The sequence below is a fragment of the Bombus bifarius genome, unplaced genomic scaffold (assembly GCF_011952205.1).
Source record: "Bombus bifarius isolate JDL3187 unplaced genomic scaffold, Bbif_JDL3187 scf7180000007966, whole genome shotgun sequence".
NCBI lineage: Eukaryota > Metazoa > Arthropoda > Insecta > Hymenoptera > Apidae > Bombus > Bombus bifarius.
Window position 1 is genome coordinate 7,593,452 of NW_022884352.1, and position 26,397 is coordinate 7,619,848.

At 38.6% G+C, this 26,397-nt stretch overlaps 1 protein-coding gene across 1 annotated transcript in view; it reads left to right on the plus strand.

Annotated features, from left to right (window-relative positions):
• LOC117208924 (ADP-ribosylation factor-like protein 4C) overlaps nt 1-26,397 on the plus strand; it is a 49,116-nt gene that overhangs the window by 20,652 nt on the left and 2,067 nt on the right. Inside the window, exons 2-3 of the mRNA XM_033450451.1 lie at nt 21,797-22,681; nt 24,347-24,562. Of these exons, the coding sequence (XP_033306342.1) occupies nt 22,471-22,681; nt 24,347-24,562 (427 nt within the window). The 5' untranslated portion in view covers nt 21,797-22,470. The remainder of the gene's footprint in view (nt 1-21,796; nt 22,682-24,346; nt 24,563-26,397) is intronic.

Genomic DNA, 26,397 nt, shown 5'->3' on the forward strand with positions numbered 1-26,397 from the left:
AACCACTACTACGTTGGCTTTTCTTCAGATTTCAGAGGTCATTAAAACGGCACATGCCACGGAATCGAAACGAAAAGTCCTCGAGACGGTTCCGTCTGCTCATCGGGCGTGAAGTGAAAGCCTCCTTCGGTATTTTTTCCTTCCTGTTTTTGTTTTTTTTTTTCTTTTTGCCACCGCTGAAACATGGCGCGGCGTTGTGTGCATCGTGATTGCAGCACAGCTGCATTGTATAGGTGCATTGAATAATCTCCGGCTGAAATGTTCGCAAATTTCACACCACCGCCAGCATCTCCAAACATTTTCATACTTTTCACAAGCTCGCGCGTCCTCTTTTGTTCCGTTTTGCTTGTCAAGCTTGTTGACGGACTATCTTAAAAAACGTTATAATGCGGTCCATTCGTAATTTATTTTGGATAATCTGACGCTTCTCTTCGTTATTTCTCACTAGAAATTAAAATGAAATGTTAGGTGTTCCAAAGAATTACCACGTCTATGGCTTTTTTCTTTAGGAATGCCTTCGTTTATCTTAGACAATCTGATGCTCCTGTTAATCATGATATAATGGCTAGAGATCATTGAATGTCTCGAGTGTTCCGAACGATTGTGATATCTTTGATTTATTTTAAACAATCTGACGGTTCTCTTAGTTATTACGTCTCGAAATTATTGAAACTCGAAGCATTCCGAGACGCCTATAGCTTCGGTCACTTTTTGATTTATTTTCATCTGACGTTTCTCTGACTTATTATTAACTAGAAATTATTGAAATTTCGAATGTTATGAGCGATCACGACATTTATGGCTGTAGTAATTCTTTGATTCATTTTAAGCCATCCGACGTTTCTCTGAGTTATTACGACTAAAAATTATCGAATGTTTCAACTGTTCTGAGCGATGAGCACGTTTATGGTTGCAGCAATTTTTCCATGTATTTTAAACCATCCAACACTTCTCTTAATTTTCCAAGCGTTCTCAAGCGACCGTGAGATTCGTCTGTTCGCTTTCAGCGAATGTTTGGTCCATCGATTAAAAGAATTGTTTTAAAATCATCGTCTGAGGAAAATATAGCGAGGGTAACGGGAATGAGCTCAGTTTACCGGAAAAATCATAATTACGAATGCGTAAGACGCACGCGGGAAGCGTAATTATTACGGACTGTGCGTACAGATTGCAGCCAGAGACATAAAGTGCAATAGCCTGAGTTCGCTCGTTGCCCGTTATTCGTCCAACGAAAACTCGGAACACTTATTATCTATCCTGACTACCTTCGTGGAAATAATTTAACATATTCTCGTATAGCGTATGCAATTCGCTGCTGTGAATCGCTGGAATTTTTCCTTTTGTTTTCTCCTTTAAAAAACGTTGCGTGCAACACTATTCGTCACGTGCAAATTGCACGGAAGTTAGTTCAATCTTTCGCATTTTTGCGATGAAACTGCTTTTAGAGAAATCAGCCAAGCCTTTTTCGTTGATATTCTTGTGTTCGTTCCTTCGAACCTTTCCACAAACTTTTTAGAATTTTCTATCAGGACTCCTTCGTAGCATTTTGTATCAGGCTCATGCATACGAAACATCCTTTTTTAAAATAAAATTTCGACTGCACGTATCTTGTAAACTGTCGCGTGTCTAGTCGAAGTAATTTCCATATGATACAATGCGATCTTCCTGCTAATTAGCTAATTAGTTTGATCGTTTGAAATTTGTAAGAATTGCAGGTTCTGCGATCGAAACATTTTTTAGAACCAAGTTGTCACAAGTTCTTCGTTCGCAGTCTTCTTTCAAATAACTCGTGCGTTAATGCAATCGTTTTCTAGATGGAGTAGAAAATTTCTTCTTCTTCGATATAGTCGACAATTTCCAATTGAAGAAAATTTGACGGACGATATTGGGCCGCAAAATTCAAACATCGAGGACAGAATTACGCTTCACGTGCGCCGATTATTACATTTTCGTTTCTAACTATCTTCAAAAGAGTTAGAAAGCTTTAGATGAGATGTTTGTCGTATTTAGCCAGCGGCTAGATGACGAAGTGGGTCGTGAACGTGGGCCGGTAATCGTCGAACGTTCTTTCCCGCAAGAACGTTATTACAAACTTGTTACAGATTACGCCACGTTTCAGCAAAGATGCCGGGCATTTTTCGCGCGTGTATTTACTCCCTTTTTTTTTTCTTTTATCGCGGATAGAACCAGGACACCGACAGGTCTGTCCCTTCTGTCGAAATCGTTCAAACGATGAAAACTCACGGTTGTTTTCTTTTTACCGCGCTCGGTTGGTCGGATCATTTTTGTCTTTTGTATGTCAAGAGAGAGAGAGAGAGAGAGAGAGAGAGAATATTGCTCGACGATGAAAGCTACGTCTTTGGTTTTATCTCGAAAGAATAGACTTCGATGTATACAGAATTATGCGAATTTACGTATTTTGTTCAATGTTCAATGGCACAATATTAAGATAAGACTTATCTTATCTTAATATTATAAGATTATAAATATTAATAAGCCTGCATACCTTTTTCATTCGTAAGTCTAAGCTTGTAAATATCGTATCTAGAACTTTTCTTTGCAATTTGCTGTTACTACTCCATTTCTCAAGGATAAATAAAATTATAGGAAAAAATCATTTACTTCGAGAAGCTTCATACGAATAACGTATCGTATGTGGACGATGAACTTGAGAAATTATTAAGGATTGAAGTTAAGTGTAGCTAGCGATAGTTGATCGGATCCTACTATCGAGTACTAATAATCTGGATTAGTATCACGTACATAGCGATGCATACGTTTGTATCAGTGAATATTATCGAAATTAATCCTCTTTGAACCTAGAAACGCGTGACCATAGCATGACTCTTTGTGAACAGCGATATACATCGATAAATTACATTAATTACGAAGGTATTAAGTATTATCCATATGGTCTGTACTAAAACAGATCCTAGATAAGGCTATTTATTCTATGAAGGACGCGTCAACTTCAACGAATCTGATATCATATCAAAAATCTAATCAAAAACATGAATTAGTCGTACGTTCTGTAAATCAAAAGTTCCACGAAGTGATTTATTTTACGAAGGAAATGTAAATTTCAACGAATCCGATATCACATCGCGTCCTGAACCTTATCAAAAACACGAAGTAGTAATATTAATACGTGTCCCCAAATTTAACCGTCATCGAAGTCTGTCTTTTCTAAATACAAAAAGCTTTTAGTTTAACGAATCTGCTTATGGCGAAATCTACTTAGCGGTATAAACCAATAAACTACAGTAATTAGAAATCCGTTAATTCCATGTGTTATCCGCTTAAAACGGTCCTACAAATTCGGCTAATTAGCATGCAATTGACTTATTAAACCGTAGCTTGAGGATCATAGAAGAGGAACTGTTAATCTGATTTGCCAAGACACAGCACACTACGAATGACGTTACACGAGGAATTTAAATTCAATCGCGGTGAAACTGAACGGCGGATCTACTTTCATGGTACGAAAGTGAACACACAATCTTTCCCATGGATAAACGCCGCTAATTCAGTCATTCGTTTAATTAACACCCAGTTTCTCACGTATGGCAGAGGTTTCACCACATACTTGCGTGCCACACACGAACGTTTCCGTGGAGCAGTCCACGTACGATCAGTAACGTTCACGATAATATTGTCGATGCAGATTCGAAGACTTTTTGGCGGTTTGATCTTCTAGAGACTGCACGTGACCGATATTCTTAAATATACACCGTGTATTGTATAGTAGAAAACTTTTAACACTTTTTTTCACAAATCAGAAGAAGAAACACACACGTGAAATAAGCTGTGATCGCGAGGACAGAGCAGATTCAAACAATCCAGACTCATCTTATCGTATTCTCATCTTATCAGAAAACGGAACTACTTAGATGCTGCACCAAATTCGAAGACACAAGACGCAGCTTCAAAGATAACTAACGTTACACGATCGCTTTTAACTAATGGAACATGTAATGAGATGTAAAAAATTGAGGTGTAAAAATGCTCTAAGCTTCTGTTATTTCCTTATGAAACGACAGAAACTTTTGGGACAACCTAGTATATGTACATTTTCAGATTTACCTTTAGTACCACATTTTTTAATGCAATTTACGTTACATACACTTTGCAATACAATTTTATGAATGTAATCACGACAGTCGCCACTCATGGCATTTCTAACGAAATTTCAAAATCTTTCGCATAACGTACATGATACATTCGTAAAAGGTACCTGCAAAATATTCCAATTCTTTCGTCAGCAATCGTATAGTTTTGTCGTTTTTGACAACATTTAGTGATCACGCCACGTCAGCCTCTTTGGATCTACACGGCTGTTCACGATTCACTCCCTCACCCATTTTCTATTATTAAATGCTATTAGCCTTGACACCATATGGAATTGTTCCCCGATCCGCGCGAATGTTGCCAAATCGCCGGTTTAATTTCGTTCTGACCGACAATTTTCAGCCGATCATTGGGCTATTAATATTCGTGCTCGATTCCCAGAGATGGATCGGCCATTTTCCTTGGTTTCATGGGTTTCACAGAGGTTTATGCTTTCCATAAATTAACAGGAAGTAGAGGTACATAAATATTCCGTGGCACAGTTTGAAAAACTGTGTCTGGCCCAAATGGGATCGACTCTGAAATTCCGCTTCTTCTTTTGCGATCGTTGCGCAGCTTTCGGTTCCAGACGTTTTCCTTCGTATCTTATCGCTCGGTTTGAATAAACAAATCAATTTTCTACGTGACTCGGCATATTTCTGTTGCCAGGGAATTTTTTATTTCAATCGTATCGGTTCCGGTTCTTTCGTTCTGCGATAAATACATTTTTTTATGCGTTAGCAGCGTCCGATCACGAAGGAAAGCGATATCTGTTAAATAAATAATCTTTGGAAAGTTTATGTGAGACTTTACAAGTTACTAGGCAATAAGGATATTACATATTGACTCTATTTAGTAGATTATTACATATATATTTGTTGGAATGTTGGGTTGGGCTGCATACCGCAGTTCCATCGTTATAAAATATAAAGCAAAGCAATAAAATATTTAATATTGAATTGTGGAATCACGATAATTCTTATTTCTTTCTTCCATTCTCAAATGTCTCTCCAAAATTTTCTACGAAGCACGTAGAATTCTTTTCCTTTCTTTCCCGTCATTCTCTTCAGTTTCTTGAGCGATTATCAACTCGCTCTTCATCTTCATTTGTATCTTATGCGTATTGTCAATGATATTTACCAATAATTCCTAATCAAATCGTACTTCTAAAGATACTATAACGATACACATTTTTGTTACGTTCAATCAAATTTCCACCTCACATACCACGTCTCTCGTTCTTTGAATCTTGAATCATACCCAAACCATGGCCGATACTCTCGCAGAAACATTCAATTCTCAATCTCTTATCACCCGTATGTTTAATAACTACTCCTGTTGCATGGAAACAAGACTTACGATATTAAAAGCTATTGGAAGGTACAAAGGGTCTTGTCTTACGTAATTACTTTTTTCTCATAATTACCGTCGTTTTCCACAGTTAGCTGCATCAACATTGTTTCCTTCGTGTCTTTGAGGATCGCAGATGCGCAAGCCGGTATTTTTCAAGTACGTTGCACCGCGTGATTTATCTAGAAATCGCAAGGTTTGACCGTGTAGCACCATTATTAGCATCTCGATAAGGGGACGAGCAACGATGTCGGCGGATCGTTAAGCGAGGGTTATCAGCAGAGATCGTGAGTTACGAGGCCCACTTGCTCGATAGACTGATTCCCCTTCGCATATAGTCCCGCGTTCTAGATACTACACCGACGCCTAATGCAGGGGAATAACTTTTAACTAGTCGATGTAACCAGCTTCCTACTGTTACAGAAGCGTCCACGATATAGCGCGCCTATAAATTGAAGTATCACGTAGTGCCATCAATTCGTGCAATGACACCCAGGGCTACACGTAGCGTTACACATTTTTTTAATGGAAACTAGACTAGAGTCAAGGTACAGTTAGTGGAAGAAATATGCCGTTCGACCGGCGAAAGTCATTTGGATCGAACTATGGTTGCAGGGAATGCGTTTCCTGGCGGACCAACGTTATTACGTATACGTCAGGATAATTAAATGCACAGAGTAACGCGTAAAAGCGGGTGCCACGGGATTTTTCGTGGAAAAATAAGAAAAAGCTATAGGATACAATTTTCTTGTTCACCGTTTAGTTTTCGAGAAAATCGGGCTTGAAAATTTGGTTGGGTATGCTCAAACATGTCCGATTCTGAACTGTACAGAACTAGATAATCTGCAAGAGGTCGTGTGAAAATAAATCGGAAATGTGGAGGAAAATTTTTCCGTAAGACGCTTTGCTGCCGAGGAAAATAAATTTGAAAATACGATAAGCATAGTGTTGTCGATTTTCTGACTTTTATGCCATTTCGTTGCTAAAAATATATAGTTTAGTACAACATTGTATAGTTAAGAAGAGCTGCTTTCAGATAAAAAGCGTCGACCACTTGAACGACAATTTTGTTCTACTTGATCATGTACGTTAGGCATTTCATTTTCGCTTGATTAAGCAATTTAAAGGTCGTAAAATGGGTCAAGAGCTAAAGTACATGCGTTTCGGGGGTTGAAAGAAGCAATCTGCGCCAGTTTCGGGACACAAGGACTTGGAGATTCGTTTATAACAGCGTAGTTATCTTGGAACTGTGTCTTTCTGTCTCTTCCAAAAGTACGCGTGTAACGTCGATTTTTCACTCTTTCGAGAACCGTGATTATATGTTTTTGTATCGCGTTTGTAGCAGCGTAAGGATACCAAGAAAGGAGTTGCAGCAATAAAGAGGCAGCAACGTAGGGATATAAAAGAGAAATTTTGAGTGATAAAAAAAAGCAATGCGAGAAGAAAAAGAGGAATTACAATAATAAAACGAACGAAACAACACGGAAGCATCGAGGAAGGGAATCCATGGCTGCGAAAAACGGAGTGCAATGCCATTAAAAATGCAGCTGCAGTAATAAAAAAGGCAAATGAGAAGAATAAAAAAGCTGTAGGAAAAGAAAAGTCCAGTAATAAAAAAATCGCACGAAGTGCCAGAAGACTCAGCTGCGGTAAAAACAACAAATAGCGTTACCAAGAGGATAAAAGAACACGTACCTGTGCGCGGAAAGGATTTCTAAATATTTAGGACGCCTTCTATGGATATGTAGGATAATTGTATATTAGAAATCTGAGAATCGCAGGTTCTGCTTGGGTGGAGTTGAACTCCAAAGTTCTCCATGTGAGGATACGAAGCCCCGTACATAAACTGTAGACGATCGACTATAGACCCGGTAGAGTCTATTATTAGTTTCGATTGCCTACATGTGCTACATCCAGCTCATAGTTGTTGCAACAGGAAGAATTTATTCGTTCAGCCCTTCTCTTACTTGATTTATCGCCTATATAAATCTGTTAAACGCGAAGAGCACAGGAAGAGGACACGATGAGTGTATTTCTTTTTATCTTTGATTTTAATGTAAAAGGGTATCTTAACATGAAACAGCTGATAGTGAGAAAAACCTAGGTCTAGCCAAAGTTATCATTATTGTATTGTATCTTTCCTTTTTTGTATTTTTATCGTCTCTTGTCTTTCGGCTTCGAGGAGCTTCCGGTCTTACGCATGACTCTTCACAAGTTTTCTACAACTGGTTTCCTTACATTTACTTAGTCCAGTCTTACTCTTTACTTATCACCGTTTCAGCTATTTATAATTATGTATTTAATTACTTTGACAATTAATTTTATCAGTTCTGACCTGTTCGCAGTCTTCTAACAATAATACTTTAGTCTGACTCATTGCAATTTATATATAGTATGTCCTATATAGATATATACATATATACATTAAACAATACGATACTATACAATATACAGGGTGGTTGGTAATTGGTGATACAAGCGGAAAGGGGGTGATTCTATGCGAAAAAAGAAGTCGAAAATATAGAATAAAAATTTTCTTTTTTAAATTTTTCCATCGAGACAACGATCTACAGTGAGATCCGTTATAACGTACCGCACGCGTACCGAGCGAAAATTCAAAGTCGATTTTCTCGAAAAGAAAATTTTTATTTTCGCGTAGAATCACCCCCTTTTTGTACCACCAGTTACCAACCACCCTGTATAAATATACCAAACATGAAGGTGTCTCGGTATGTTTGTGGTTAATATTCTTAACATTTTTATGTTTTCCAATAGTTCAATGTTACGACCAGCAATATCATAATAAATAAAATACACGTTTAGCTTCAAAGTCAAGTGAGAGAGCAGTTTTGATAACGACATAGTCAATTTGGAAACTATTGTCTCATAAAGGACAGAGAATGTGACTTAAGATATCCTTTCCTCCAATCTTCGCGTTCCATTTTCTCTCGTTATGTAGGTCACAAAAAGTTGGAAATAAACACGTTTAACATGTAACTGTAGCCCGAGGCCCATGAAACAACGAAAGCTCCCTTCGTTGCCAAGAATTTTCCAAGCGTGTAGATCAAGTCGGGCAACCATTTCAGAATACTTAATTTATCCGACATATCGCTGTTAATGACAAGTTAATGAAAAAGGTCATAAACTTAAGCTACGATTTCCATTTTAGACGTACCAATTAACAATATCGTTAGGTGAAATTCCTATGTTATGGAGTTCTTCTTGTACGTCTGCGTACATCGGTATCCAAGGCGTTCCACGCGAATCACTGAAACGATCGAGCAGCAAATCTTAATTACCTCGCCTTTGCTGCAAATTACAGACCGATTCTCGGGCTCACGTAACGTCACGGCACGCGAACGATTCGAGCGGCATTTCGTGCCGCCGAAATAAGAACCTCCGGCCGCGTTTTCGTTCGTCTCTAGCGCGATAATGCCACGATTCGTATCCGTGACACCTTCTAAGAAAATTATTCCTGTCGACCTAACTCGCGAGGTTCCTACGATTTTTACAGCTTTTTCCTTCTAATCTTTAACGAACGTATTATGCGTGTTACGTGAATCTTTTTGAAACTTCATTAACGCTGTTACGGGACTCGGCTATTGTCATCATATTGGTCAAGTTTATATACGACCGAATAACACGTAAAGGCGTGCACGGTGCGACTCCTTATGAGAAGATGAGAAAATGACGTAGAACAAAATTGTTTCATTTTCTTGCTTAGCTTCCGAGAAAATCGAGCTCGAAAGTTTATCAAGTATACTTGAACATGGATAGTTATCGATTGGATACGAGTAAACGATCAATAGGATGTTATCGTAGAAGAGAAAGTAGGTAACAAATATGGAGTAAAATTTGTTCGTCTAGGGCTTCATTTTCAAGGAAACAGAGTAGGAAGAAAAGAGACGAGACGTTGAAAAAATTCTCGAAGAGAGGAAAAAAGAAAATTCTATCGTTTTCACGATCTCTATCGCACCTGATTTACGGCATCGAACAAATCACACAATTAGTTGTCACGACGTATGATGTCGTTCCGTATGATGGAAAAAGGAAAATTGCAAGTATAATTGTCACTTCGCGCTATCACGTGCAATCATTTTATCCGCAGAGTGATCGCCTTAAAACTCGCGGTACGTTTAGTCGGATCGGTGATAGGCGTTTCGCGTAACGCCGATCGAATTTATTTACCATAAACTTCACCATAAATAGAATCTCGACATTTCCATTTACCGTTTGCCACGTCCATAAATGCCGAAAGATTTGGAATGCACGATCCTGTTATCGATCCTGTTCACTCGGCTATCGCGATTGAATAACGCTCTCCATTTTCCTTAATGGTTTCCCCATTCTGCTGGAATTATTACTCGTTTCCTAACGATGTACATCGTTCGTGGAATTTGAGGATTATTCAAGATGTTAATTTTACGAAAAACTTCCTCTCTTTCTCTTTTTTTTTTTTTTTCGTGAATCATAATTTTAAAAACGTACGAATTTGACTATACTCGAAATATCTAAAATCTTTGCGAAGATTCGTCGATCTCTATTATATCCGAAAATTATGGTAATCTTATCTTCTGAGATTATCTCTGCTGTAATTCTTTGGAACGAGGTAATTTCACAGAAAAACAATAACTTCGCGATCCCTTGATTTATGTCGTGTATTCGTGGAATTTGAGTAATACCCAAGGTACTAATTTCGCGAAGGATCATCGATCTGAAATTTATATCTTCCTCGATCTATGATCGAAGTATCATAACTTGAATATATCAAAATTCGACGAATCGACGTACCACAGATTTTCCTGACATTCGGAGAGTAGCTAAAGCGCCTTAACTTTGCTGAAACTTACACGTCTTCTTCGTATCCCAGAAAAGCGATAAAAAGATCAAACTTTCTCCCACTACCTGTAAAAGAAAATTATCTATAACATAAAATTTACATTCTACTCGAATTTCTCTAGGGGTCATAATTTGAAAAGCGTAAAAATTCCACGAGCTTTCGTGACATTCGTGCAACATTTGAAACGATAATTTTTCGTCGCTCTCCCTCGTATAGCAGAAGCACGATAAACAATCGTATCCTCTAAAATTCATATCTGCTCCAATTTCCCCGCGTGTTATAATTTTAAAACGCATAAAAATTCGATGAGGTGATACGTGGTTGTTTTCCCCTGCAATTTATATATCTGGCCCAATTTTCTGTCGCGCGATAATTTCACAGAGACGTAAAAATACAACTCGAGCGAGTGATAGTCTCTCGGCGAGATATTTACCGGCTCGAAATTGAACCAGATTAAACATGAAATCGACGATTGTTTCTATAGTTGAACACGCGTCGTTTTTCGTTTTCACGTGACACGACGGTTACGACGATGAATGTTATTTAACGATTATGCAAGATCGTGCAGGCTATGGGAACGCGTGATGTTTTCTATAAATATTCAGGAGGTGTACGTGTTACGGACGATAATTTATGTGACCTCGAATGCACTGGCGGGCCAAGAAGACAGGTATACAGGTTAGCATGCACGTGCAAAAGTAGGTAAATCAAATTTAAACCGGGAGAGACGAGGGGAAATATATACAGAGCGCCAGAGAAATCTGGTGTTCTGGGTCATCGTTCAGCTTCTATCTGCGACGCTCGTTTTAGTTTCGATCCCTTAACCCTGTACTTGAAACCGATAACCTTTATAATCGAACGTAATTTGCATATTCCTGTAAATTCATATTTCTGTGCACGCAAACAAATCGAATCTGCATAGAAATTTATTTCGTCTGCCACATAGACATTGTGTAAGGTGTATTTTGTACTCGAATAGTTGTACTTGAAATCAGCATTCCTTAAGTATGTAGTTAGATATAAATTTATGATCGTAATTAGTCAGTTAGCTGTTGCCTACTTAAAATGTGTCGCAAAAAGTAAACGGCGACGAGTATACTCGTCAAAGACGGAGCACGTGTAGCTGTTGTAATATAGAATTAAGTTGTAACGAGATGAATGTTTTATTTTTTAATTCTGTTACTGCAGTTTGCTGCAATTAGTAAATTGCGATTCGAACAACAAATTGTAATTACTTTCTACGCGTGACGAGTATACTCGTCGTAACACAAAGCAGTGCCATTTCTTCATGACGAGTATACTCGTTAGAAACAGCTAACTGTTTGAACAAATTGAAATTATAGAAATTTATTTCATCCGCTATATAGACATGTATATTATGACATGTATTTTTTTTACTTGAAAGCAACGTCGCTAGCAATTAAATATAAATTGCGCGTTTGCGTAAATTTGTATCTTTATGGTCGTAATTAAACAAATTAAATTTAAATAGAAATTTATTTCTTCCAATATGATGTATACTTTGCTCTGGATTTTCTATATATTTCTATATACAGGGTGGTTTAAAATACGAATGTATTCATTTCTGGACAAACAAGAGATAGTCTTAATATTAACAAAACTTATTTCGCATTTTAAACTTTCACGATGATCAGATGACGTATCTGTGATTCTCCGGGGGTTTCAAACGTGTCATTAGCACGTCGTATTCGTTCATTTCGAAAGATTTTCTACGATACAACTATCAACTTGCAATATACTGTACAATACACCTAAACAATTATAATTAAAACGCTTTAGCAACTAATGGAAGCGACCTCATTTGGTAAACATCAATTTTGTTAATATCAATTTGGTAAAAAAATACCCACGTGTTTCTGACAATCATTGTCGAAGCAAAGAATTCAGAAGCCCCTAAATCTAATAATAATAATTAAACAAAGAATCGACAAAACAAAAAAAAAATAAACAAAAAATCAAGGGAAACACCAGTAATTATAAACGAACCTCCGCTGTTTTTAGAAAAAGAAAAGAAAAAGAGGAAAGAATCACAACGTTCTCGTTTTCTGAAACATCTCTCTCTCTCTCTCTCTCTCTCTCTCTCTCTCTCTCTCTCTCTCTCTCTCTCTCTCTCTCTCTCTCTCTCTATGCGTTTCCCTTCAAACGCCGAGATAAAAATACACGATTGCAAAATAACGCGCGTGTCGAGTCGTATCTCTCTTCAGGAATCGAAAGAATCGCGTCGATCTATCGCGCTTTCAGGCCGTGTTTTCCTGCGTGCTCGAGATTCAAACTATGAAACCCTAGAGTAGAGGAAGGAAAGGTGCAAACAAAAAAAAAAAAGGAAGGAACAAAAGATGGAAAAAGGAAATAGGCGAGAGGAGGAAGGAGAGAAAAAGGAAGAGAAAGTAGGGGGCGACTGGAAATTAGTGGCGGTTCGCCAAGGGTGTGTTTGTGCTCTTTCAACCCCTCTTTTGAATCGTCGCTGTTTACACGTGTAAACGTTTCGCTGAAAGAGAAAAAGAGAGCACGGCGTCTCGTTAATGTTACATTGAACCCCGTGTACAGCTTTTCCCGGAGCGTTGCCTTGTAATTATATTGAACGTTCGTTAACGACGTTGCTCATAATTGAGGATCAAAGTTTCGGCCGAGCTACGTCTGTCTGTACACGATGAATACAAATTGGAAGGCTCGACACCGGAATTTTCGGCAAACCCCGACGATCGTTTTTGGAATCGTGGAACTCGCGGAAATTTATGCTCGCGAACCGCGTGAATTATTCATGGCTCGATCATGCGTTTAATGCACACCACGATATATTATTCGGGAATTTATGCCGCTTGTGGTGTTAGGAAATAGAAATTAAATACCATTAAGTAGCATTAAATTTAATTACGCCAGGACGTAGAAATTAAATACCACTTTGCATCGCGATCTGCTTAATTGGGAGAACAGATTTCGCTGATTGTGCGGTTTTAGCGATTTTCACTATGCGATTTGAGTTTCTTCTTTTGTGAAATAAGGAAACATTTAACAAATTTAATGGATTTGCCGTTTGATCCGTGTAACGATCGATGTCGAAGACAAACAGTCAAAATTGGGAAATTCATTAATTCGCGTTGTAATTATCTAGAGATACGATCACATGGTTTCAGAACTAGGGAAAGTACATTTTTCAGAAAATATTCGCACGAAAGAGAATGTATAATATAGAAAATAACTAGAATATGTAGCGATGGAAATTTTCTCTTTTTAATTACGATCATCGATCTATGTTCCAACATTCCAGGATTTTCGACTAAATTTAACGGAACTAGAATCCTGTGATAAAATTGAGCCCTTTTTATAGAAAAAGCATTTTCAGGATATAAAAATGGAAACGTTTAATGCTTCGAGTTTCATTGTCGAACCTATAAAACTTAAAACCGTAGTAGTTTCGATAAATTAATAATCGTGTTCCTAAAAATCGTACAGCGAGTTGTAAAGAGTTATTCCATCGGGATTACAACCGGCACTTCTATCGTAAATCCCGTTCCATGAATTTTTACAGGAATTTTTAATCTCGTATTTTCGTTATTCTCATTGTACATCTTTTTGCCGTTCCTCCCCCTGTTCCAATATTTCGCCCCCTCACTAATACCACAAAATATATTCCACTCTTTCGTCCCTTAATTTTGTCAAGATTTTTTAAATATATTTTTATCATGAAACTCTGATCGCTGTCGCGCGTTATACACGAAAAATTGGAATCGCTTTCTCAGTTTTTCTATTGAACGTTCTCCTAACGTTTGATTGGAAATTGACGCAGCAGATATCAATGATAATTTTCGTTGCCTCCAATATATAAATATTCGACAAAAGAATTTTCTAACTCCTAACGGAATTCTTACTGCCATTTCTTTAGATTTTTATATTCCTCGAGACACATAGCGATTTTTGGTACTTTTGTGTACTCGTCGTATTCCTTGTTATTTTAACCGTTCGCGATAAACCTTCTGAAACGTACGAGCCGAACAGCGAGAGAAAGTTAATCGCCACTATGGTGTCGATAAATGAATGTTTTATTCGATGGAAAGCTGGAAAGCTAAACAGGGGAAATACAGATGAAAAACAGAAAAAAAACGCGAGCAAAAGTATTGGCAGCAATATCTGTAAACTGCATCTGGTGCATGTGCATCTGCATTGGCTTGCATCCCGGCCCACTTTTATCTCCTTTTTTCTGGACCAGTCGGCCGCACCTGCCAGCAGGAACATTTTTGAACACACGTTCTCTACATCCTTTCATATTTTTTCCTTTTCGAAAACAGAGTGTTCCTCTCCATCGACGCGAAACTCGTTAGCACTCGTCGCCTTCCTTTTACGCCTCTATTATTCTTTCCTTTTTCACCCGTCTCTTTTCTTTTTTTTTTATTTTTTGAACTTGCTCTTTTGCTACCGAATCCTCTTTCGTATAACACGACGCTATTAGACGCTGCACGCAATAAAAACTTTTTACCGATTCATCTTTGCACGATGAAAACACGTGCTAAGAAATTTGGTATTTTTGTAAAGTGTACGTTTTAAGATATATTAAACTCGCGAAGGACTAACGTCTCGTATATTCCCCTTTTCATTTTTCCTTTTTTTCGACCAATTTACGAGTTAGTGAATTTTATTTCTAAACATCTTGGCTGTGAAAAAGAAATCCTGGCATTCGCCTGGTATCTTTCCTCCTTGTTGTTTCTTCCATTTACATTCTACGATTTGGTGAAATTTAAAGAAATTCTAATATTTGTGTGTACTCTTTACCGCATAATTCAGGGTATCTTCCATCACGATTTGCCACTTACACGTACGCTGGAAAGTCGAACGCTTTACATTTGTTTCTCCCCTCCTTCTATTTGCTCATTTATGTTCTAAAACTATCAGACTCGGTTTTATAAGGAAACATATACATTTGTGCCTTAATTAACTTTTATTTATATTTAATTTTACCTAATGCTCTTATATCTAGCTTTATCAGCCCGTATTACTACACTTACTGCTACGCCTATTTGCTGTACTATTCGAGTGTTTAGGAGGAGACGCGTGTAATGAGATCTTGAATCTCCGAGTTCGTTTTATTTGTTCCTGCGAAATGACCGTAACTTAGCTTCATTGCCTCTTGCATATGCATTCTAATTATGTGGTAGAATAATTTTCGTGCTTCATTTTCAATTCTCCTTATCAGCGATTCCTCCGCTGCTTCTTTTTCCTCAGGTCCTTAACTGTCCCGTACAAAGGAAATTCTAACAATAATACGCGTTTTACGTTCTCCTCTTTGTGCCTGTCGCGCAATCTGCATAATTTCTCCAAATTTTCTATTTATAACACAATTACGATGGGCGTAAGTATCGACTTTCAAAGTATAAGATATTTTTGCAAATAATTTCTTTTCTCTCTCGACGGGACGAATATGCAAACGGTAGACGATGGTTGTTGCGTAATTCGGTAGAAACACCAATTGTTAGCCAAGTGTGCTAACGCGAAACGATAGTTCAGGTTGAAAACGAAGCAAAGACGATCGAAGTTACAAGCAAACAGACAAAACGAGTATCAAGTGTTTGCCTTGCGGTTTACTGGCTTAGTTATCTGTGACTCGTGTTCTTTAAGGCCTCACCTCTTACCGAGAAGCCTTAAATTCACTTCAGCACGTTCGGATTACGAGTTTCGTCTAGCCTGGACTTGACCACGCGCAGAATTTTACAGCCGCTGGTGAGAGTATCGACTGATACGAGCGTCGTTTACGTCTTTCGTGCCACTCGAAAAAGGAAACAAGAAGCAGAAAAGAACAACTCGAAGCTTTGATTCGCCAGAGATCGAAAAAAAAAAGAAAAATATTGAAATAACTATTTATAGGTCTGCAATCGAGATCAATTTAAGCAGCGAATTTTTATTCTGCCGACTTTGTTCTACCGATAGGTAACGTGAAAATCATTTCTTGTATCGTTTTAAAAATACACAATAAATAATCAAACGAAAATCGTCCTATACTTAAAAAAAAAAAAAAAAGAAAATAGAAGAAATTGGAATATCTCAAGGAAACAATTCATAGGGGAAGCCTTTCTAAAAATGAAAAATATCCGAGTTATACGGCGCTGTTTAAAATGAAATTAGCATATATTCGGTAGCAACTATTTATGTCACAGGAAATCATTTCATTCAATCGCGCACACTATACTCTTCTCAACGATTTACGAGGATCATCCTCGCATAAACTCGCGCTTTTTATCGGAACGATCTCTCGGCTGTTATTATAGGAAGCGTGTACTCAGCTGCAAAATTACACGTCTCGGAGTCGCGTACAATTAAATAGGTAAATAACCGAGGAAGGAGATGGTGATTGCGGTGGACTCGTTAAAAAGGGGCGAGAACAAAAGTGACCAGTCGCGTGATTAGAGAAAATGGCGAATCTGGGAAACAATAATAATCGCTAGGATGAACGAAAGGGGAGGAGAAATGGAGGAAAAGGAAAGAGAAGTGGAAAATGATTCATAGAACGTTCTCGATGATCGCGCCTATTATAAGGCGGGATCAGCTATCGACAAATATTTTTATTCGCCTGCAGTCGACGGTTCTATTGTTCGCGCGTATATGCACGGAAATCGAACGATCGAATCGTGGTGAACACGGAAGTCGAGCCGTGGATTCGATCGTGACGGAAATAAGAATAAAGGATTCACCTAACTTGACGAAAAAAGCCATACTAGGCACCGGAAGACCGGAACAATAGACAGGAAGAGACTGACAGAACGAGCAGCGATTCACGTATAGCTTATTATTTCTCCGTTTTCAACGATCGAATATAATTGCGATTTGTCGAGCACGTTTCAACCTATCTAATAGAAAAATTAATTCTTTGAAGATTATTAAATATCTATGGGAGTATTGTTAATTATACGTAGAGGATGTCCTAGGTCTTCCTCTTGTTTGAATCTTGCATTTTTATTTAATTCTACAACATTGCGAATAAAACCGAAGAGAAAATACGTAAATGTAATGTGATAAATATTTTATGGGCAAGTTGTAACAGAAATAGTACGGTTTTATAGAACAGCAATAAATTATTCTACGATAATAAAATGTCTACGATATAATTCTCTCATCTAGACACCATTGAGAAATTTGAATTGCATCAAGGAGAAAACTCAGACGGCTAATGTAAAAGGACTCATCTTGCGAAACCAACGAATATGTAGCAAGAAAAGAATCGATAAAACGAGTGACAAAATTAAGCGTTGATCTAAGGAAGACTCTGATATTATTAATTTTGTTACATATACCATCGATGAGATTTTTATTACAACATTTAATACGTAGATTGCTCACAGTTTAAGATCTTCTTTCAATAATCTCTAATAATTACCTTCCTAATTGTATCTTAACAATTCTTGCCAGTGATTCTTTCAATAATTTTCCGACAATTTTCCAAGCTTATCTCCTCTCTATAACCAATGGAGAGTAATCCTAACACTTATAATAGCATTATTATATTATACGTATGTCGCAGCGAGTTTCATATTAAATTTCCAACGAGCGTGAAGAACTTGATACACAGGGTGTTCCGATAAATCGTGAACGACGCTGTTTCGACGTTGTATCGAGTCGATCCAGAGCGGAGCGCAGCGTCGACAAAACGGTGCCGAGAATAATGGTAATCGTAAATTACGGTAATAGAAACAATCAAAAGGGAGGATCACGGCACGAGCCTGTTCTCCATGTTCGCCCACCATGGAATCACGGAGGCTAGCGATGATGTTCTCGTTTTATCTGCTGCTTAAACAGCCGAGCAGCACAGGCTATTTTTAAGCGGAATAAAGCGTGCAATAACCGGCGTCCGACGAGAATTAAAACTCTAAGTTGCCTCGCCGTCTCGTTTCCCCTGTTTCTGCTTCGGCCAAAAAGAATTTAACGAGGTTACAGTCGCCTGGCTCGATAAAGGGACGAGTTCTCCCGCACGGGACTATGAGCAGCGTGGTGTGTTGCAATTTTTGGCGGGAAATTGCACCTCACAGCGAAGCTACTAGGTTGTTGGAAAAAGTTAAGGAAGATTTAATTGTTAAATGAAACGTTTCGTCTTTTTTCGGTAATAAATTCCTTCAACTGAAAGGAAAAACGTGAAAAGCTAATAGTCTTTACTGAGCTAAATTGTGAAAAGTATTTGAGAAAAAAACAAGAGAAATGCTTTTTGCCACGATTAACGTGCATTTTCAAACTTCACATTCGTTCTTCGTTTCCTTTCATAATGGAAATAATTGTTGATTTATGTTATGCAAAATTTTATCTTCTACTGTTTAAAAAAAAGGAATGCTATTAAAACGACGGATAATAGGTACTGTTATGTGCACTGAAGCATCAAACCACGAAAATTTGTGGAAGAAATTTAACGCGTGGCTAATGCATCTTCGCATCTGCTAGCAAACATTGCATGGCAAAAAGGACTTTGTACGGCGCTAGAGTTCTTCTCCGAGAAAATTATTTTGCCCATAGGAAATGAAGGCTTTTCGGAATTGCGTAAGCAAGCATCGTTAAAGACTTACACCTCTATCATAAAAAAAAAGAAATACCCTTCAATGAAATATACATACGCGTATTTTTCAAACCTAATATTTCCAAATTTTGTATCATCCTAAATTTATACTTCTACTATTTAAAAAGAAAGAAACACTCTTCGCTTATAATCTGTATAATTTAGAATTATACAATTATTTTGTAACACATATATGTATTTCCAAACGTAATATTTTCAAATATATTTCTGCAGGTATTGCCATCCATTTCTCAATTAGCAACACCGTTTTCTATACTAAGAGCGGTAACTTGAAATAACTGGATCCCCACATTCTTTTTCTTTTTATTACGCGTTTAACCTTCGTATCAACTACAGGACCATTAGCGACGATATTAGGACTCAGACCAATTAGATTTTAGTGTACACATTTATTTCTTTGAGGAAGCTTAATGCGTTCGATATGTAGTTTCGCGATGTTAGGGCTGTATCAGGTTCTATTCCGTGTCTCTGTGTTCGTCTATTTCTCTATATCTACATTCGCAGAGTATGTGGACGTTAATTGCTGGTTACGGCATATATTACAGTAAGGCTGCTATGCTCTTTTAATTAGCCAGGTAATTATTCGTGGGTTATTTTGGTGCGCGCAGTCCTTAGGCGAGACATTACGTTCCTTTCCTTTCTGCTCATATTATTACACACGGTTATTACATCAACACGTATTATTAACATCTATTGATACAAGCACATATCGAATTTTCCCGCGGATTTTTCTGCTTCTGATCGAAGCGCTGATTTTCTTCCATTCTTATTTTACGGTCCTCTTTAAGCGGTTAATTCGATCTTCGGACACGGAATCGGAAGAAGCCGATCGTTAGGTTTAACCAGTTAGCTGTTTCTGACGAGTATACTCGTCATGAAGAAATGGTAATAAAATGAAAGAATAAAACAGTCGTTTCATTACGACTTAATTCTATATTGCAACAGCCGCGCATACTATGCGTTTGACGAGTATACTCGTCACGAAGAAATGGCAATATTCTGTCTTACGTCGAGTATACTCGTCGCTTCGTTCGAATTGCAATTTACTAATTGCAGTAAATTGCGATAATAAAATGAAAAAATAGAAAACAGTCGTCTCGTTACAACTTAATTCTATATTACAATACATTATGCATTTGACGAGTATACTCGTCGTCGCTTACTTTTCACCACACATTCTAAATACACGCTTTTCTTTGAGGCAGCAACAGCTAACCAGTTAAGGGCTAAGCTAAATAAAGTTTAGAACGGTTAGCCGACACTTTGCAAGCATCGAGAAGGCGCGTCTTCGGGTTTTAGAGCGTCGCGCCGCCATGGCGAAATTTCTGCTGTGTGTCACAAGGCGCGCAATATGCACATTACACGTTTAATGGCTTGGCCCCAGAATTCTCCGTAGCCTGCAACCGTAACCGTAGTGTTATCCATAAAGTTTGCCGCCTGGTGGAAGGAGATTAATCACGCCTCGTGGAACTGGAATATTCAGCCGGCGGATTTGCATGTCGAGTGGTTAGATTTGTATTCCTTATTGCCAAGGTTAGTCGCGTTCTCGCCATCCTTTTTTCTTTTTTCTTCTTTCTTTTTCTTTTGCCAACAGCGTACTGCCAGTGAACGGCGCCCTTCTTAAATCGCGCTATTAATTGACTCTTATCTGGCGTAGTTAGTCCGTGCTATACTCCGCAATTATGCCAATCATTTAACAATTTGATCGATCGTTGCGAGGAATAGCGCGAATCGTGTCTCGATCCTTCTTCGTCTCTCGCTCGTTAACCCTCGTTCCATGCTTACGGCAATTTGACACGGTGCGATTAGCGTGGAAAAGAAAAATTAGCGCGCAAAGCCGACGACCACGAGGCAGAAATCACGATAAGCAACGTTGAAACGCGGTCGACCCCATGTTATCGAGATTGTCCTTTTAATTGATTGTGGAATTTATTTCTATTAATTGCGATATTTCGAACACGATTCTGTATTTGATCGTTCGTGAAGCTTCGCGGATTTATCTTCTGCCTTCGAGAAACTTATATTCGCGAACCTAATCAGGCTTGTCGCAAATCGAGAGATCGAGAAGAATGGGTTTGTCACGCTCTGCTCGTGTCTTCTTCCGGGAATTTCATTCTCTTTATTATATCGATATTTCCGCAGCAAGAGACAGATTAGGTTGGAAAATCGAAGGCTTGCAGAATTTGCATAGATCCCATCGTCTTTTAATTGCACGTATGTGTATATATTTATTTATTTGAGAAATTGGACTTGGACTACATGAATTACGAACATAAATGTCTTCTGCTCATGTTAAATTTGTTTAATTGTATCGATTCGACGTCACTTTGATATCAGTTCCACGTAAATTCTCATATCATCTGATTAATCAATTTCTCGACTTTTGTTAATAGAATAATTTGCGTAAAATTAGACGGACAAAAGAAGCCTCAATGACTGTACAATTTTAAATGAAATTTGAAAACCGGTCATTCGACCGAGCCTGATAAGATTAGTGTTAAGTTTCCCTATGGAGATAAGCTGGAGCGTGCAGAGATCGAGCTGCTTGTAAAGCGACGCGCTTAAGCGCGTGACGAATAAATCGAGACAAAGCGGGCTGGCATCTCGATTTATAGTGGTTTTCACAGCGGACCCGAAGAAAACGAACGAAATCTCGATACGTGCGGAGGTTCTCGAGCTTCCCAAATTATCGAGGTTCCACCGTACAAACAGGAGTACCGTCTAATCGACGATGATTCCGCTGTTAAAATTCCTGTATCTCCGTAGTCGAGCAAAATACCCGGGGCATACTCGAGATCTATCGAGACAGGGCAATGAAAAAAGGCAAGAAAAAGAAAAAAAAAGAAAAAACGGGCAAAAAGACGAGATGTGAAAAGCGCGGCCGATGTAGCCAGCAGGCATCGCTAACACGTTTCTCCTTTCATTTTCAGCCGGTGCGGTAGTGATCGTGGCCTCGAAGCGAGTCCTTTTACGGCGGGGACGAGCATCGAAAGCGGAGGAGAGCCTCCCTCTCTCTGTCTTTCTCTTTCTCTCCCCGATCGTCCACGTTGGCCCAGAGACGCGAGTCAAACCAGCATCATCCACGCGAAGGATATAAGGGACGAAGAAGGCAGGAACGAGAAGAACCGGGTTGGTTCAAGAGAGATAAAACGAAAGGCTGGAAACTAGACGGCCAGATTACCGAGCTAGCATGGAATAAAGGCGGTGCAGCGACGCGGTGGATCGTGCACAAGGGAGAAAGGGAGAGAGAGAAATTCGGGGGAAGAAAAAGCAGTTGCCGGACAAGGGAACACTGGTGGTCCTCCCGAGTGTCAGTTTGATCCAGCATGAAGTAGAAGAAGAGAATTTTCAAGAGGAAGAACGCGGTCGTTGAGACGAAGGACGGAGGATTATTGATCCGAGATATCGAAGGAAGAGAAAGTGGTGGATAGAATAGAGCGGCAGAGGTGCGAGAGGAGACCGATCGGATATCGAGGATTGATTTTGAAGGAAAAAGACGGAGAAATCTAAATGATAGATAAAAGAAAAGGGAAGAAGGCGAAGAAGGAGGGTTAGAGGGGAGGAAACGGTGGTCGAGTTAGGAGGAAGCCGGTGAAGGAGAGGAATGGGTGCCGGCATGGGCAGGAGCGGCACGAGCGGCGGCTTCCTCGAGGCACTTCCCACGGGAACGCCGCTCCACGTGGCCATGCTCGGTCTCGACAGTGCTGGGAAAACCACCGCGTTGTATCGACTCAAGTTCGACCAGTACCTAAACACCGTGCCCACCATTGGCTTCAATTGCGAGAGAATCCGTGGTGGCATCGGAAAAGCGAAAGGTAAAGTCGAATCATTCTTAACGTTTCTTAGTGTACTATACTTGCGACAACGATCAACGTTGAGGCACGAGTGTTTACCGCGGTTTTAGCTTGCGCTTTTCAACACTGCATACACCAATTCGCGGGTTATCTTTTTGGTTAATTTCCGGCTGTAGAAATTGGTTGGAAATTTTTTAATGAAAATCCACTGCGTACTTCTTATCGTACTAATCTTGAAGATAGAGTAGGCGAATTTTTATTGGCTGGAATTGTCACATCGCGCGAGCCATTCGAAAGTCGTGTCGATCGTAGGCCATAAATTGAGAAACGCGGAAAAGCGATCACGTTACTAGCGATGATATTCTTTAAAATTTTCTAGAATTACTTTCGACATCTTCTTGTAGCAAACTGAAACAAGTCACGCGGTAAACACCGATTTGCAATCGGCGATGATTTTTCCCAGTGCAGCGTCTACAGTTGGAACGCGCAACTATCGTAACTGAACACGTAACCATTACGTGGTCAGGATAACGCTGAACGCGGACATTTATTACAGTTACCGTGTGCGTGGCAACGTAATAAGTCAATGTCGATGTCGATGTTTCTTCGTACGACTAGGTCTCGTTGTCCCAGAAACCTGGTAGCAACGATCGCGCCGAGAGATGGAGATCGCGTTAAAGAACCTCTTCCTCTTTTGTCCCTTTGCACTTCGTATGGCGGCGTGTCTGCTTTAGAGAAAGTACAGTTCACAGTGAAAAGAAATCACGATCGTTTCCTAAGCATTAGAGAAGCGTCCTACGAGTTCCATTTCTTTGAATTAAAACAGGATGTGAAAGCAACTAAAATGCGCGTACCGTGGGCTATACTCGAGATAATAACGTAAGGATAAAAAATATTACCTTCCACGTTCTGCCAATTATTTTACATAGCATTTTCATAGCGTTTTCCATGGCCAAAGAAAGGTTAAACGCTGTGCAGGGAAAATTTTCACATTCCCCTTGGTAGGCTTTTTAATATATCTTTAGAAAGCAAATCGTGAAAAGATCAATCATTTCCGTGATAGAAACACGAAAAATTTCTGGAATAAATGGTTCTTTTGTATTAATTAGTGCAGATTTTGCAAACGACAACTCATTGATAAATTGAAATCTAATACCAAAGTTCCACAAGCTGATTCTATAGATTTTTAAATTTTATCGTTATTAGATCCTTTATATTAGATTATAAAAATAAAATGTAGAGTATTAGATTTATGTAAAATTCAAAGGTGCAAAAATTTGCAGAGTTACGTTCGAAATTATTGTTCGAGACATACGTAAAACATCCAAAGCAAGCCAAATTTCTACTTAGCTTCCACCTTTTTAAATTACCTGCACAAAGCCAATAATTCGCGTAACCATCCGCGGTCTAATTATTATTAAATCCGATACTTGTTCCATTCCGATATAAAATTGTAAACGAAAAATGTATAAGCTACCAGTTGTAATTTATCGATTCGTTAATATTATTTATTTTCATAAATTTATTATGCCAAAGCCCGAATCCAACAATGTAGTCGCATTTTTCCACCCTAAACGATAGTTTCACCAGTTTCATCCCCTTTAGAGCTTTTGTTCAAGGAAAAAGAAAATGCTATAGAAAAAGAAGAAGGCAAGTAAAACGGGTTGCTATGGTGGTTTGTCGCAGGTGTGAATTTTCTCGTATGGGACGTGGGAGGGCAAGAGAAATTGCGACCATTATGGAAGTCTTATACCCGGTGCACAGACGGTATTATCTTCGTGGTTGACTCTTGCGACGCGGAACGGCTCGAGGAGGCAAAAATGGAGCTGACCAGAACAGCCAGGAGCCCGGATAACGCTGGTGTTCCCATTCTGATCCTGGCCAACAAGCAGGATCTGCCAGGTAACACGGTACTCGTGCATGTATGCATGTGCTAAGTTGGCGTTTCGCCTCGATTATAAGAGGAACCGTGGCCTCTTTTGTAAATTAAACTGCTCACGGTGACGCAGAGTATTAAAAACGCGTTCTCCTGCTTATCCTATCTATCGTCTTTTACAAGGATATACTGGAAAGCGTTTCCGTGCCTCGTTCGTTTATTTCAGTATATGTCTAACGATAACAGGAGATATAATTGGAATGGAAAACGAAAGAAATTTAATTGAAACTCGGACTAAGCGTTTAATTATTTCCGAGACTTTGCTTAATTGCTTGAGAGAACGTAGTATTAAACGTCTGTTCGTGTCTATTCTGTAAGCTGTCTTTTAGAAGCAAGTGTTAGTGAAAATGCCAAGGTTTCTGTCTCCCTCGTTTATTTCAATGTTTGTTTAGTAATAACGTAGAGATAAGAGGAAAAGAAAGCGAAGGAAGACGATCTTACGCTTGATGTTATGCGTTTAATTATTCGCGTGGGACTTTGCTCGATCGCTTAAAATGATATATGTAGTATTTAGATGTGTTCTCTTGTTCGTCTAAGATATATTCCTTTGTAAGGAGATATTAGAAAACGCAGACGTTTTTTATATCTTCTTCGTGTAATAATAATTAAAAAGAATGAGCACCATTTTCTATTCCCAACGCTTGCTCAGTATTATTAATACACTGTTATAGAAAAGTAGATTTTTCTTCTATTTTAAATTAAAAGTTTCGTTATCCGCGAGACTTCATTTGGACGTTAGCTGTAGCAAATGGTTTCCGTGTTCAGAAACAAGATCAAATTGCTTTCGAAGACTTTAAGAGTATGAACAAGTGGCTGAGAAGACAGCCGCGTATCGGTTTAAGCTTATGGCTTCGCTACGAGGACTATAAATGCACTTGACCGCAATCTATATTGGAGCATGATTAGATTATAGATTGTATATCTATGAGGCAGCAGCACTTGATTTCACAAACACATTGCTTTTAATGGTCTTGAAAAAAAATTTGATAGAAGACAGTTGCGTCATTCGTAAGATTATCGTTTTCGACTTCTATATATTATGCTTTTATGCCTTTTATTATGTAACTGAATGTAGATCATTGAATAACACTTGCCATTCGTGAAGTTCAACGTCTACAGACCATTGATTCGGCAAGGATAATCGTTTAGAAACAAAGAGTATGTAATCTGTCCTCTTAGATTAACCAGACACATATAGTCTTTTATCGAACTTGATTCAATTTCTAGAATCCTAAAAATATTCCTCTACGACTTTACTAATTCAGTCAGAGACCCAAATATAGTCAAAAGACTCGAACTATATCCTTTTTCAACTACAATCCTAAATTGCAAGATCCAATGATCCTGAACTACTTACCAAAGAAGAAAATCGTCATCGTAACAAGAACTCGAATTCCACCACAAGACCCGAGTTATCTTCGTCCTTTTAAATTCCAAATAAGAAATATTCCTCATGATCCTAAATTATTGAGAAAAGAAGATGTTCCTGAAATCCAAAATCCATCGCAAGACCTAAACTACCTTCATCGTCGACTAAAACTCTAGATGAAAAAATTCTGCGATACCGAAGATATATTTCGTCACGAGAATTCCATCGCAAGATCACAACTGCGTCTCTTCATTTTTGATAAAAAAAAAGTCTAAATTAAGATTTTACGCGATCTTAAACTACCACAAAAAAAGATGATCGTGGAACGCTACAGAGATGCAAGTTCCATCGCACAAGACTTAAACAACCTTCATCCTCGATTCATCATTAACACATACCATCAACGAAAAAGTATTTATTTTTCACGATCCT